At 39.9% G+C, this 15,741-nt stretch overlaps 1 protein-coding gene across 3 annotated transcripts in view; it reads right to left on the reverse strand.

The window, feature by feature from the left end:
- tial1 (TIA1 cytotoxic granule-associated RNA binding protein-like 1) overlaps nt 1-15,741 on the reverse strand; it is a 23,457-nt gene continuing 7,716 nt past the window's right edge. For 2 of the 3 annotated variants that reach the window (XM_020481463.2, XM_020481461.2), the window contains exons 3-13: nt 14,503-14,652; nt 14,295-14,349; nt 14,115-14,202; nt 11,068-11,143; nt 10,630-10,738; nt 9,292-9,387; nt 9,064-9,148; nt 5,945-6,068; nt 5,667-5,824; nt 1,466-1,504; nt 50-1,367 (exon numbers count right to left, since the gene is read on the reverse strand). In XM_020481463.2, the coding sequence (XP_020337052.1) occupies nt 1,253-1,367; nt 1,466-1,504; nt 5,667-5,824; nt 5,945-6,068; nt 9,064-9,148; nt 9,292-9,387; nt 10,630-10,738; nt 11,068-11,143; nt 14,115-14,202; nt 14,295-14,349; nt 14,503-14,652 (1,095 nt within the window). In that variant the 3' untranslated portion in view covers nt 50-1,252. Of the gene's footprint in view, nt 1,368-1,465; nt 1,505-5,666; nt 5,825-5,944; nt 6,069-9,063; nt 9,149-9,291; nt 9,388-10,629; nt 10,739-11,067; nt 11,144-14,114; nt 14,203-14,294; nt 14,350-14,502; nt 14,653-15,741 lie in introns of all 3 variants that reach the window. The other variant, XM_020481462.2, reaches the window with a different exon arrangement.

Below are 15,741 nucleotides of genomic sequence, written 5' to 3' on the forward strand. Positions count from 1 at the left end.
TTATTTTCTTCCAATAATTATTTTTATTGAGACCCTTTTACATTGAAAATTGAATTGTCAATTGCTGAACTTTATTCGTCATTAAAACAATTGCCATTTTACATTCAATACTTTGAGCAACCAAGATAATACATTTTCAAAAACGTGCAATTCACCCTCAATGTCTCCAGGAAATGCTCATTACTCGTCTCCTGCTATTAGCTGAAAATGGCACAACTTGAAAATGATAAAATCATCAGTCATCACTAAAATCTAGAGTTCAACCTTCTAAGAAGCTTCCTTGAATAAAATAAACTGGTGCAGTAACTGACATTTAAATTAAGGCTTCTTTGTAAATTATATTGAATAGATTCAATATGTCAGCCCTGCATTGCACACTCATCTACAGTATATACAACATTAGGTTTGTGGAGCTCCTGTGATACTAAAGAGTACATGCTTGGAAACCCTCAATTCAAATCAGGTGTTCGAGGGTTATATACACACACGTTTGGCCTTCCATGACCCTTCTCCATTATACGTGACATTTACAGGTATAAGCAAAAAAAAAAATAGCATAGAGATTTACACGCATTATCAAGAAACTCAGCTAGTACAATGTTGGGAGATGAAGAATGTGAAGTAAATAAATGTAAATATACATAATGGCACACAAATCCATATGCCTTTGAAGATTTAAAGCAAATTTGACCCTAAAAGTGCTTTTAATGTGCTTTGTTGGGCCAAAATGCTAAACCTCAAAGCAGGAGACAGAAAATGTGTTCACTCATATCTATCAAATGTTCAGAAAGTGATTTAAAAATCAGAAACTCTTAACAATTTAAAGAGCATTATGTTCTGAAAATGTACAACTTCTTTCTATATGTACCTGTGCAATGTCCTGACAAACTAGGGTATATAAATGAAATTAAGTCTGTATTTAACTACATTAAGTGGTCAACTAAAACTCATCAAAAAAATCTTTACCAAGATATCCCCTATATAAAAGCGTGAAAATTCAGTCCGAGTTTTTTTTCTCTCCCATACTTCTTCTTGACATTTAATTTGTACACAACAGAACTTCAGCCAATAAAAACAACTCTCTACCTGTCTTTATAAATAACATTTGCTTCCTCAAAAGAGGTAAACTATTGTTGTTCCTGATCTTCTCTGCTTTAAAAACACAATCTCTCCAGATGATTACAATGTTAATTACTTTATGTTCTCCTAACTGAAAGTCCACTGATTCCCACTGATGAGAGTGAGAGCCTGATCACTGTGTCTGGTAGCCAGCCATGTTGAAGTTTCCCTGGTTGGGCATCACAGGACCGGGCTGGGACGGCGCCGGGGATCCAAACCCTCCCACCCAGGCTGGGGACTGGGACTGTCTGCAAGAGAGAAGGTACACACAACAAGGGTCACAGCACGATGCAAAAGGCTGGTAAGTGAAAGCTTTGGGCTGTGAAGCACCGAGTGCGTTAGTCACCTTGAAATGTTCTGTGCTGCTGCGGCCAGAATGGAATCCCTGTGAACAAGATGTCATAGTTTAGTGTGGCTCCGGAGTCAAACCATTTCCCCAGGCTTGCTATGACACTGGAAAACCTATGCTAGCAAATGTCAACAAGAAACAAAATCAGGACTGTCCTTAAAATGCCTCTAAACTGCTGTTTTTCAGGAGAGAAGGTGGTAGGCTTTGTTACTTTGATCCCAGCTCTCTGCAGGTCATTCACTAGGTCCCCCCATGTGGTTCTGGGATTTTTGCTCACCGTTCTTGTGATCATTTTGACCCCACGGGGTGAGATCTTACATGGAGCCCCAGATCGAGGGAGATTATCAGTGGTCTTGTAGGTCTTCCATTTCCTAATAATTGCTCCCACAGTTGATTTCTTCAAACCAAGCTGCTTACCTATTGGAGATTCAGTCTTCCCAGCCTGGTGCAGGTCTACAATTTTGTTTCTGGTGTCCTTTGACAGCTCTTTGGTCTTGGCCATAGTGGAGTTTGGAGTGTGACTGTTTGAAGTTGTGGACAGGTGTCTTTTATACTGATAAGTTAAAACAGGTGCCATTAATACAGGTAACGAGTGGAGGACAGAGGAGCCTCTTAAAGAAGAAGTTACAGGTCTGTGAGAACCAGAAATCTTGCTTGTATGTAGGTGACCAAATACTTATTTTCCACCATCATTTGCAAATAAATTCATTAAAAAAAAAAAATCGTACAATGTGATTTTCAGGATTTTTTTCTTCTCATTTTGTCTGTCATAGTTGAAGTGTACCTATGATGAAAATTACAGGCCTCTCATCTTTTTAAGTGGGAGAACTTGCACAATTGGTGGCTGACTAAATACTTTTTTGCCCCACTGTATGTATGTATGTATGTACACACATCCATCCATCCATCCATCCATCCATCCATCCATCCATCCATCCATCCATCCATCCTAGTCATACTTTATTAAAACACCTTTTCAAAATATGCTATGAAGACCAGACCAGACCTGGTATTTGACTTTTAATTAATGTTCAATTGTTAAGTAATTGTCATATATAACAAAAAAAAATAACAAAAAAAATATTTAAAAAAAATTTGGGCTCCAGACCAAAGGACAGATTTCCACCAGTCTAAAGTCCATTGCTCGTGTTACTTGGGACAAGCAAGTCTCTTCTTATTGGTGTTCTTTAGTAGTGGTTTCTTTGCAGCAATTCGACCATGAAGGCAGTCTCCTCTGAACAGTTGATGTTGAGATGTGTCTATTACTTGAACACTGAAGCATTTATTTGGGCTGCAAACGCTTCTGCTTATTTGAGCTGTTCTTGCCATAATATGGACATGGCCTTTTACCAAATAGGGACATCTTCTGTATTCCAATGTCACAAAACTGATTGGTTCAAATGCATTAAGGAAAGAAATTACACAAATTAACAAGGCACACCTGTTAATCGAAATGCATTCCAGGTGACTACCTCATGAGGCTGGTTGAGAAAATGCCAAGAATATGCAAAGCTGTCATCAAGGCAAAGGGTGGCTACTTTGAAGAATCTCAAATATAAAACATATTTTCATTTGTTTAACCCTTTTTTGGTTACTCCATGATTCCATATGTGTTATGTCATTTTTGTTTTGACGTCTTCACTATCATTCTACAACGTAGAAAATAGTACAAATCAAGAAAAAGCCTTGAAAGAGTACATGTCCAAACTTTTGACTGGTACTGTATATCTCACCATGTCAGGGTTTTCCAGCCTCCATATATCCACTAGTTCTAATGTATCCATAATCTCATTAAGCGCACGAGGGTGATACTTTGTAGTGCGATTTCCTTTATGATCCATTGAGGTACATATAAATCTCCCAATATAATTCATTACTTGTGAGCTCAATAAAGTGCATTCGGAAGCTATTCAGACTCTAGCCCTTTTTACACATTTTGTTACATTACTGCCTGACTAAAATGTATCAATCTACACACAATATCCTATAATGAAACTGTTTATTATACATGTTTGCAAATGTATTGAAATAGAAAACAGAAATACCTTTACGTAAGTATACAGACCCTTTGCTATGAGACTCGAAATTGAGCTCAGGTGCATCCTGTTTCCATTGATCATCCTTGAGATGTTTCTACAACTTGATTGGTGTCCACCTGTGGTAAATTCAATTGATTGGACTTGATTTGGAAAGGCACACACCTGTCTATATAAAAGGTCCCACAGTTGACAGTGCATGTCAGAGCAAAAACCAAGCAATGAGGTTGAAGGATTTGTCCGTAGAGCTCCGAGACAGGACTGTGTCGAGGCACAGATCTGGGGAAGGGTACCACAAAATGTCTGCAACGTTGAAAGTCCCATGAACACAGTGGCCTCCATCATTCTTAAAATGGAAGAAGTTTGGAACCACCAAGACTCTTCCTGGAGCTGGCAGCCCTCCCAAACAGAGCAAATTGGGAGGGAAGTGACCAAGAACCTGATGGTGACTGACAGAGCTCCTCTGTGGAGATGGGAGAACCTTCTAAAAGGACAACCATCTCTGCAGCACTCCATCAATCAGTCCTTTATGGGAGAGTAGCCAGACAGAAGCCACTCCTCAGTAAAAAGCACATGACAAGTCACTTGGAGTTCACCAAAAGGCACCTAAAGGACTCTGACCATGACAAACAAACAAGATTCCCTGGTCTCTTGAAACCAAGATTGAACTCTTTGGCCTGAATGCCAAGCGTCCCATCTGGAAAAAAACCTGGCACCATCCCTACGGTGAAGCATGGTGGTGGCAGCATCATGTTGCGGGGATGTTTTTCAGCGGAAGGGACTGGGAGACTAGTCAGGGATGAGGTAAAGATAAACGGAGCAAAGTACAGAGAGATCCTTGATGAAAACCTTCTCCAGAGCACTCAAGACCTCAGACTGGTGCAAAGGTTCACCTTCCAACAGGACAAAGACCTTAAGCACACAGCCAAGACAACACAGGAGTAGCTTTGGGAAAAGTCTCTGAATGCCATTGAGTGGGCAGCCAGAGCTCGGACTTGAACATCTCTGGAGAGACCTGAAAATACCTGTGCAGCGACACTCCCCATCCAACAGAGCTTGAGGGGATCTGCAGAGAAGAATGGAAGAATCTCCTGATCTTTTTGGGTTACTGCCAAAGGTGCTTCAACAAAGTACTGAGTAAAGGGTCTGAATACTTATATAAAATCAAAAATGTATGGAGTAGTGTGTGTAGCTTGAGGAAAAAAAAAAAAAAAATCAACTTTAAAATAACACTATAACGTAACAAAATGTGTGAAAAGTCAAGGGCCTGAACTTTCCAAATGCACTGTATACATTTTTGAAAAAGTGGGGATCATTATTTGGCCTTTATAGATTAGTTAGCGAGATCTGTTTTTGGTCCAATAGCATATTTCAAAGGATTCATCTTCCTTGAGGATCGGTTTGCACAATCTGATCAGAATGGTTGCTAATTAATATAAAATCACCCCTTTTGAGTTTCTTAGATTTTTGGTCTTTTTCCCCACCCAACCTCATCTATATTTGTAGACTGAGTTTCCTGTAAACAGTAGATATTATATTCCTTTTTTAGCCAGGTAAATACTTAAATACTTATTGTCTTTTCTTAATATCTGCTAAGCCATTACAATTAGAACTAGCTATACTTATTTCACCACTTACCATAATGAGATACAAGTTTCAAATTGTACATAACACAATCAAATGTTTGTAAACTTACCATCAAAAAGGACCATATAGCTAGCTGTACCATAATATTTGCATTGTTAAGGTTACTGTAGCTGTAACTGTGTAAACCTCCAATTGTCCTAATATTCTACCCACTAAAACACCAAGTTACTCATAGCCTCTAGTTTCTGTGTGCCAAATTAGAAAAAAAGTAGACCATGTCAAGAAAAAACATTTCAGACAATAATAGATTTAGCAAATAGTGTGGGAAACATTATGAATGTAACCAGCAATGTGAGCCTATTTTGAACAATCACAGTGCTATGGTGTAATTTCACACCAGGAAGCCTACAGTATAGTCCGAAAACAATGGCAAACAGTCAGTCTACCATAACCGGAGGTGGCAAGAACAGAATTCCATAACAAAAGAGGTACCGCAAACTGAATGGGTTTAGAAACTTTGGAAAGACTACTCCTTTCAAGAGCATTACACAACATCCAAAATGTTTTATACTTACTCTACACCAAATCCTTGCTGATTCCATGACTGTCCATAAGACACTCCATAAGAAGGCACTTGCCAACCATTTGCCATGTACTGTTGCCCATACTGCTGGGCCTGGGGGCTCCCATACATTTGGTTCCACTGTCCCCACTGACCCTGACCGTACTCTACCTGAAAGATAAAAGGAAAAATATACAGAGAAGGACACATTTTTTCTGGATGAGTAAAGCAAATAAATGTGCAATGGGGAATGTAGCGATTTTATTTGAGCAATATCTCAATTCAAGATACCTGTGGTACGCTTTTGGCCATGTCGGGGGATTCTTTGCCCCAGTAGCACTTCACTATGTGGCATTCAATGGACGTTCCATTTACAGAGACAATTGCATGGGCAGCACTTTCATGGGAGGAAAACCTGTCAGAAGAACACAAACGTCAACAAGAGACTGTGGTCAAGAAATATATTCCAGCAGTTTAATGAAAATGCAAAGTAAAAACTTGCAGCATGAAAGATTATTTTTGTTGTTGTGTGGTTTATATACAGGCTACGTTATGGTGTTAGGGTACATTTATCTTGCATGGTCACTCAACCCCTAGGAGGGAAAGGTAAACGCCAATAAATACACAGCCATTCTGAGTGATCACCTTCAACCTATGGGGAAGCGTTTATATTATGATGGGAGTGATCTCTTCCAGGATGACAATGCTCCCATCCACAAGGCATAGGTGGGGCACTGAATGGTTTGATGGAATTTCCTCGTGGAATGATGGTTTCTCATCTCTCCAATATAGATCCAGACACTTGTAGAATCTATACCAAGGTGCATTAAAGCGGTTCTGGCGGGTTGTGGTTGCCCAGCGCCTATTAAGACAATGTTTTTAATTTGGGAAGTTACCTGTAGTGTTCACTAAGAAAGTAATAAGTACAGTTCCAAGAACACAAATAATAACACACATTACAATAACTTTCATGAAGAAAATAAAAACTATTTATAATGAGTAAATACTACTATTTAATTCAAGAGAATTTATAACTCCACTCAAAAATTCTTGGTATTTTTTCAAATTAGTCCACTGTTGATACAGTCCCCAATTTTATTTGCATGTCAGCAGTCAAGTAAAAAAAATAATATTGGACTTGGCAAGTGACACTTTGCTTCTTGAAAGTCCAAGACGTTGAAAACTTGACTGCTGGCATGCAAACATTTTGGGAATGTATCAACAGTGGCCTAATGAAAAAAAATACCTAAAAGCTAGTTTAATGGATTTTTCCTTTATTATCAGATCACATTTTATGTCACATGCGCCGAATACAACACCTTACCGTGAAATGCTTACTTACAAGCCCTTAACCAACAATACAGTTCACGAAATAGAGTTAAGAAAATATTTACTAAATAAACTGAAAAATAAATAAATAATTAAAAGTAACAATAACGAGGCTATAGACCGGGGGGACCGGTACCGAGTCAATGTGCGGGGGTACAGGTTAGCGGAGGTGATTTGTACATGTAGGTAGGGGTAAAGTGACTGTGCATAGATAATAAACAGTGAGTAGCAGCAGTGTAAAAACAAAAAGGGGGGCTGTCAATGTAAATCCGGTTCGCCATTTGATTAATGGCCACCATGGCTTGGGGGTAGTGGCTGTTAAGGAGCCTTTTGGACCAAGACTTGACGCTTCGGTACCGCTTGCCGTGCAGTAGCAGAAAGAACAGTCTAGGACTTGGGTGACAGGAGTATTTGACCATTTTTTGGACCTTCCTCTGGCGTCGCCTAGTATATAGGTCCTGGAAAGCAGGAAGCTTGACCCCAGTGATGTACTGGGCCGTACGCACTACCCTCTGTAGCACCTTACGGTCGGATGCAGAGCAGTTGCCATACAAGGCGGTAATGCAATCGGTCGGGATGCTCTCGATGGTACAGCTGTAGAACTGTTTGAGGATCAGGGGACTCATGCCGTGCCTGGTTAAATAAACGTAAAAATAAAAAAAGCCAAACCTTTCCAGTCTCCTGAGGGGGAAAAGGTGTTGTCGTGCCAGCTTCACGACTGTCTTGGTGTGTTTTGACCATGATAGATTGTTGGTGATGTGGACACTAAGGAACTTGAAACTCTCGACCAACTACACTACAGCCCTGTCGATGTGAATGGGGGCGTGTTCGGCCCTCCTTTTCTTCTAGTCCACGATCAGCTCCTTTATCTAGCTCATGTTTAGGGAATGGTTGTTGTCCTGACAACACACTGCCAGGTCTCTGAACTCCTCCCATAGGCTGTCTCATCGTTGTCAGTGATCAGGCCTACCACTGTTGTGTCGTCAGCAAACTTAATGGTGTTGGAGTCGTGCTTTGCCATGCAGTCGTGGGTGAACAGGGAGTACAGGAGGGAACTAAGCATGCAACCCTGAGGGGCCCCCATGTTGTGGATCAGCATGGTAGATGCGTTGCTGCCTACCCTTACCACCTGGGGACAGCCCAGGAACCAGTTGCAGCAAGGTGTTCAGTCCCAGGGTCTAGCTTAGTGATAAGCTTTGTGGGCACTATGGTGTTGAACGCTGAGCTGTAGTCAATAAACAGCATTTTCACATAGGTGCTCCTTTTTGTCCAGGTGGGAAAGGGCAGTGTGGAGTGCGATTGAGATTGAGTCAAATGTGGATCTGTTGGGGCGGTATGCGAATTGGAGTGGATCTAGGGTTTCCGGGATGATGGTGTTGATGTGAGCCATGACCAGCTTGCCAAAGCACTTCATGGCTACCGACATGAGTGCTAGGGGCGGAAGTCATTTAGGCTTTCTTGGGCACAGGGACTATGTTGGTCTGCTTGAAACATGTAGGTATTAGACTCGGTCAGGGAGAGGTTGAAAATGTCAGTGATGACACTTGATAGTTGGTCCACGCATGCTCCGAGTACACGTCCTGGTAATCCGTCTGGCCCCGCGCCTTGTGAATGTTGACCCGTTTAAAGGTTTTACTCACATCAGCTACAGAGAGCGTGATCACACAGTCGTCTGGAACAGCTGGTGCTCCCATGCATGCTTCAGTGTTGCTTGCCTCGAAGCGAAAATAAAAGGCATTTGTAGTGCGTAATAGTTTGCAAGCCCTGCCACATCCGACAAGCATCAGAGTCGGTGTAGTAGGATTAAATCTTAGTCCTGTATTGAAGCTGTACATGTATTTATAAAATGGATTATCCATGAAATTTACAATAAAGCATAACCAAACAAGGTTGCAATAAAATAATTTAACTACTTCCACAACTAAATCTGATTGATTCTAGACATTATTGTGGGGGCTTTTGGTGTCGTATTGGAAGCTGTATCATTAAGTAATGTACCAGTACTGCCATCTACAGGAAAAATTAGGCAATACATTGTACATGAACAAAATAGGGAATCTTCACTTAGAACAAAACATTACCTGATGAAAGAGTAACCTTTCTCTGGGAAAACTCGGATTTCCATTATTTGTCCAAAGGGTGAGAATGTCTGTCGCATGAGGTGCTCTGCAACGAAAAAGATTTCAATATAACATTCATCCTTTGTCAGCCAACCCAATCTCAACTTTGTTTGCCAAAATGTATTTGTTAGCAACATCTAATGATTCTAAACAGTCTGTGTGTATCTTTTCAGGTTTAAATGAACTTGCCTGACAGTCCTGACTGGATTCCTCCACAATACACGGTGCAGTTCTGGGGACTGGATTGGTTCACTACATCTTCAAACCTCAGCTGCTTCGAGCCATCTGGTGTAAACATACAAAAAATATGAATATGAGCATTCCAGTGGTGTAGTCGTGATTTGAACACTGGGGGGGGATGCCCTAAGAGCTGTTTGAAAAGACCACCAGAAATTTCTGACTGTTTTGGCCTGCCTGGTGACATCACCAGGCAGTAAATTAGTTTATAGACCAGCAACAAAGAGTTCCAAATCTCTCTGCCAGTGGCTCACGTGTCCGCGCCCCCAAATCCACACTCACACATGCAGTCAGAGCCTTTTCAAGGGGCCCTAAGCTAATCATTTTGGAAACAGACTCCCGTCGACCATGGAGAGACATTTTTTGTTTTAAGCTTAATTTCCTGCAACCCTACACATTTTGCCATGGCATGTAGAGTAATGTTTGCAGTTTTTAATATGATATCCGATTGAGAGTGACTAACAAAAATCAGTGGGGGCCCCCCGGTCGGTAATTCGACCATGAGTACTACAAGTTCAGATAGCCGGTGAGACATTTTTAGATTGGTAAATTAGTTTTGCCTGACTACCCAGACTCCTTGCTCCAGCCAAACGCTACGCCACACTCAGACATTCGTTTCTTCACACATTCGGGGGCCGTCTGATTGGTCCAGATACAGATGGGTTGGGCCAAAACCAGAACACACATTGGTAAAGCGGCAGTTAAGAGACAATCCAATCGCTGACTACTTTATTTTGTACAACACCCATAGTCACGACAAACAAGTTAATGATGTCAGTCTCAGACTAGGGTATCTAGCGAAACGACAGAGCAGTGGAAGAATTTAGTGTGAGTCATCAGGCAAAAAAAAAAATGCTGACATGGGTGAGTGTGTCAGTGACTAATATAACAAGAGAACCCAGCTTCTAACGTGTCCTGTGCAACTTGTGAAGGTCGTAGAGGGAAATGTAAATGTACGTGTTCCTGAGAGTCGTGGCTTTCAGGGATGGGGTCATAATAGCTGATCGCCCCAACTGTTCAAAAGTTGGAGCCAAATTTGTAGGAAGAAAACAAAAAACGCTCTGTTGGAGACAATTGCATTTAGGGGATATTTTGGAGGTTGCTCATGTAACTGTGGTTCTATGAACTAAGCGACACAGTCCGTGGAATGAAAATGGTTGGGGGAGACAAAATAGCTCTCTGGAATATGTCCCCCTCAGTTATACGCCAACTGGGCCAATAGAGCATTCAGCATCATAATGCCCATTTCAACTCCAATAAACACATTAGTCATAGCTCACTCATACTTACTGTCTTGCACATTTTTGGGGGCGGGTGGCTTGCGAGTTGCCCAGTTGGTCCTGATCTGCCGTCCTCCTAACCACTGTCCCCCCATGTGCACGATGGCATTCTCTGCATCCTGTCGATTTAAACAAAAGACAAAGTTCCTTCTCCAGATTCTACATGCTTCTATACATATTCTATAAACTAAGTGCTATTGTGTAATTAATAACATGTTTTACATACTAGATGGATGGATTAGAATAGATATTCAACAGGAATAATGAACTATCAAACAAACTACAACTTGTACTTAAGTTAAAAAAATTAGATCAACAGAGAACACGAGATGTGCATTTACTTTAATTATTTTTTAAAGTTTAAATTATCTAAAGATCAAATCTACTGAAAATAGAAAATAGTAAACAGAAATAACCTTCATCTTGTGTTCCTGCACTGGAGCCTTACCAGTTTGTTATAGAAGGACACAAATCCATACCCCTTAGATTTTCCTGTCGTCATGTCCTTCACAACACGAGCATCCCTGGAAGGAGAAGACAATAGCATCCATAAAACAAAAACCACACACACTGAACTGCAAATAGACTACATTCTCCCATAAATATCTTATTTACTTTGTTTTTTATATCCTCAAATGCTTACAGGTAATATTGCATTTGAAAAAAATGTAAGTACAAAGACATGCGACCTATGCTGATATTTTAATTGCTTCTTTCTTCAGATTAATTCAGTTAAGGGTTCTCTGTCAAATATTACACCAATTATAATCCTCAAACTCAAAAGAAACACTTCTTATGGATTACCATGCATTCCTAATATTTGCTGATGGTGCTCATTCTACCATTAGAAATATCAAAGACAAAAAAAGGAATTAAAACAGCATACAAGGCCCGATAACAGATTTCTTTATTTTTCCTGGTCAATTCTTTACCACCAATATGGAGTTTGGAGAGCTGCAAATGTTAAAATATTTACATTTTCAGAGTTTTAGGAACGGAGCATAAAACTAGCAACAGTTCTAAGCAATCCAGAATGTTCTAAAGTATATACGGTCAGGTCCAATATGGACACCAGTGATAATGTATAAAATAATTCAAATACTGAGCTATATTGTATACGCCAATTTGTTTAACAAGTTATACTTTTTCAACCAAAAAAAAGGTATGGGTGAAAGTTACAGACACCCCTGTTTTCAATACATCACCTTGGCATTGAGCTTTTTTCTCAAATATTTGGAGAACACATTGGGAGGGATCTTAGACCATTCCTACAAACAGAATCCTTTATCTGCATTACAGACTGCCCCCGTCAATTCAAACCACAGGTTTTCAAAATCAGTTTCAAGTCCGGAGACTGAGATGGCGATTGCAAAATGTTGATTTTGTGGCCAAATAACCATTTCTTTACGGATTCATTTTGATGTGTGCTTGGAGTTATTGTCTTGCTGGAAGATCCACTTACAGCCAAGTTTTAGCCTCCTGACAGAGGCAACCAGGTTGTTGGCTAAAATGTCCTGGTACTAGGTAAAGTTCATGATGCAGTTGATCTTAAGGGCCCCTTGACCAGTGGAAACAAAATAGCCCCCAGAATATGAAATGATCCACTGCCATATTTTACAGTAGGTATGGGGTTCTTTTCTGCTCATGCATTCTCATTTTGATGCCAAGCCCACCACTGTTGTGTCTGGCCAAGGAGCTCCATTTTCATGTCATCCAACAAATGTAAACACCTTGAGTTTGCTAAATGGCATTGGCACAGATTGGAACCGGTTCTTTGATCAGATGACATGAAAATAGAGCTCTTTGGCCACGCACACCAGTCTTGGGTTTCACGACAATGAGAATGCATGAGCAGAAAAGAAACCCCATAAATACGGTCAAATTTGATGGTGGATATTTGAATTATTTATTTTTAGTCATTTTTGCTCATCTTTATCAAAGGTGTCAATATCAGTCCCCACTGTATATTGAATATTGGAGTTTGCTATTCTAAACTAGGTAATGTTAATACAAAAAAATTACAAATGGAAACGAATAATAAGATGAGAAAAGTCTACATCCGAGTTTCCAGTGTGTACAGTTCCTTGTGGTTAGCCTTCAAGTTCCTGTCCAATCCTATAAGCCTATTTGTCATCACAAACTACTTACCATTTCCTACATTTATCAAAAAAGAATGAGGGAGAATAGAAAGCGGACACATTCAAAAAAATAAAAAATTGGGGGATGATACAGACTAAAAGTCAAAATCCATATTATACGTGGCAATTGAGAAGAGCTTGTGTCACTTCTGTCATCCTGTTTCTCACAATGATCAAAACAGTTGAATGGCTAATGAAAGGCATAGTGATTTATGTGTCAAGACAGAGTGATGTGCTTTAAAATTACATTTCAACCAATAGTCAAAGTAATTATATATACAGCACCAGTCAAACGTTGACACACCTACACCGAGGCTTTTCTCTATTTTTACTATTTTATACATTGTAGAATAATAGTGAAGACATCAAAACTATGAAATAACACATATGTAATCATGTAGTAACCATAAGTGTTAATTCAAAATATATTTTATATTTGAGATTCTTCAAAGTAGCCACCCAAGCCTTGATGACAGCTTTGCATACTCTTGGCATTCTCTCAACCAGCTTCATGTGGTAGTCACCTGGAATGCATTTCAATAAACTGGTGTGCCTTTTTAAAAGTTAATTTGTGGAATTTCTTTCCTTCAATGCATTTGAGCCAATCAATTGTGATGTGACAAGATAGGGGTGGTATACAGAAGATAGGGCTATTTGTTAAAAGACCAAGTCCATCGTTACTTTAAGACATGAAGGTCAATCCGGAACATTTCAAGAACTTTGAAGGTTCCTTCAAGTGTAGTCGCAAAAACCATCAAGCACTATGATGAAACTGGCTCTCATGAGGACCGCCACAGAAAAGGAAGATCCCGAGTTACCTCTGCTGCAGAGTATAAGTTCATTATTGTTAATTGCACCTCAGATTAAGGCCCAAATAAATGCTTCACAGCGACATCAACTGTTCAGAGGAGACTGTGTGTAATCAGGCCTTCATGGTCAAATTGCTGCAAAGGAACCACTACTAAAGAACTCCTTCAAGACTGTTGGGAAAGCATTCCAGGTGAAGCTGGTTGAGAGAATGCCAAGAGTGTGCAAAGCTGTCATCAAGCCAAGGGTGGCTACTTTGAAGCATCTCAAATATATTTTGATTTGTTTAACACTTTCAGTTGCTACCTGATTCCATGTGTTAATTCATAGTTTTGATGTCTTCACTATTATTCTACAATGTATAATATATTACATAGTACGTGGTTACACATCTATTCTGTTTATGGACCCCTTACAAAAACATTTTTATGAGAAGAACTAAAGTTACTAAAATGATCAAAAAAAGATAACTGAGTAAAACAATCTCCAGAGGATGTCAAGTCAGAGGAAACATACTAAATCAAATTCTTAAAAACACAAAGCAACTTACGATATTTTCCCAAAAGGTGCAAATGCAGCTTTGATATCCTCAGTGGTGATCTCAGGGCTTAAGTCTCCCACAAACACATGGAAGTGATCTGAAACGGCCAAGAAATAATGACTATTAGTCCCTGATGTAGCGACTGACTTTGGAGCAAAACAGGAAAAAGTAAAAAATTTAAACACTTACTTGATGTATCTTTCTTCTGGCTACTTGGAGTGGTGGCCCAATTTACTTTGACCTCCTGAAGATAAAACATGTCACAGAACAATCAAATGTAAGTGGAGCAAAGGCATTCATTCCATGTCCCTAAAAGCCAGTGTGAAAGGGTAAGAACCAGCAATTCTTAGGAAGAAAGCCACAGAGAAAGTATTTAATTGCAGAATGGAAAAATTACCTTTCCCAATATCTTCCTCCCATTCATGGCTGCTAGGGCAGCAGCAGCATCTCTATGTTCAAAGAACTCCACAAAGCAATACGGGTCATTGCTTGACTGCTGCAAAACAGAAAATCCCACAGAAGAGTTCATCCTCCTGCTATCGGGTTGCTGAGAAGAAAATAAATAAATTAGGAGAATATTATTGCCAAACATATTTGGAATACAATTGCAAGTACTGAGTGACCATATTACTCTATTGGGTGATTATCATGTATCATGAATAGTGCTGCTATATGCAACAGATGTTATCCAATTCAAATCATGTCAATCATATTTAAAAGACTGATTCCATAACCCTAACCTCTTTCTTTTGAACAAGTGTGCCAAAGGTTAACTAGCCAAAGTCTGTTTTATTTAAAAAATAAATGTAAAAAGAAATAGCAATTTAATCTGATTGCATTCATCGCACAGTATGTACAGTGGGGCAAAAAAGTATTTAGTCAGCCACCAATTGTGCAAGTTCTCCCACTTAAAAAGATGAGGCCTGTAATTTTCATCATAGGTACACTTCAACTATGACAGACAAAATGAGGAAAAAAAATCCAGAAAATCACATTGTAGGATTTTTAATGAATTTATTTGCAAATTATGATGGTGGAAAATAAGTATTTGGTCACCTACATACAAGCACGATTTCTGGCTCTCACAGACCTGTAACTTCTTTAAGAAGCTCCTCTGTCCTCCACTCGTTACCTGTATTAATGGCACCTGTTTGAACTTGTTATCAGTATAAAAGACCTGTCCACAACCTCAAACAGTCACACTCCAAACTCCACTATGGCCAAGACCAAAGAGCTGTCAAAAGACACCAGAAACAAAATTGTAGACCTGCACCAGGCTGGGAAGACTGAATCTCCAATAGGTAAGCAGCTTGGTTTGAAGAAATCAACTGTGGGAGCAATTATTAGGAAATGGAAGACCTACAAGACCACTGATAATCTCCCTCGATCTGGGGCTCTACGTAAGATCTCACCCCGTGGGGTCAAAATGATCACAAGAACGGTGAGCAAAAATCCCAGAACCACACGGGGGGACCTAGTGAATGACCTGCAGAGAGCTGGGACCAAAGTAACAAAGCCTACCATCAGTAACACAATACGCCGCCAGGGACTTAAATCCTGCAGTGCCAGACGTGTCCCCCTGCTTAAGCCAGTACATGTCCAGGCCTGTCTGAAGTTTGCTAGAGAACATTTGGAT

Source organism: Oncorhynchus kisutch, linkage group LG4 (genome assembly GCF_002021735.2).
Source record: "Oncorhynchus kisutch isolate 150728-3 linkage group LG4, Okis_V2, whole genome shotgun sequence".
In the NCBI taxonomy this organism is placed as follows: domain Eukaryota; kingdom Metazoa; phylum Chordata; class Actinopteri; order Salmoniformes; family Salmonidae; genus Oncorhynchus; species Oncorhynchus kisutch.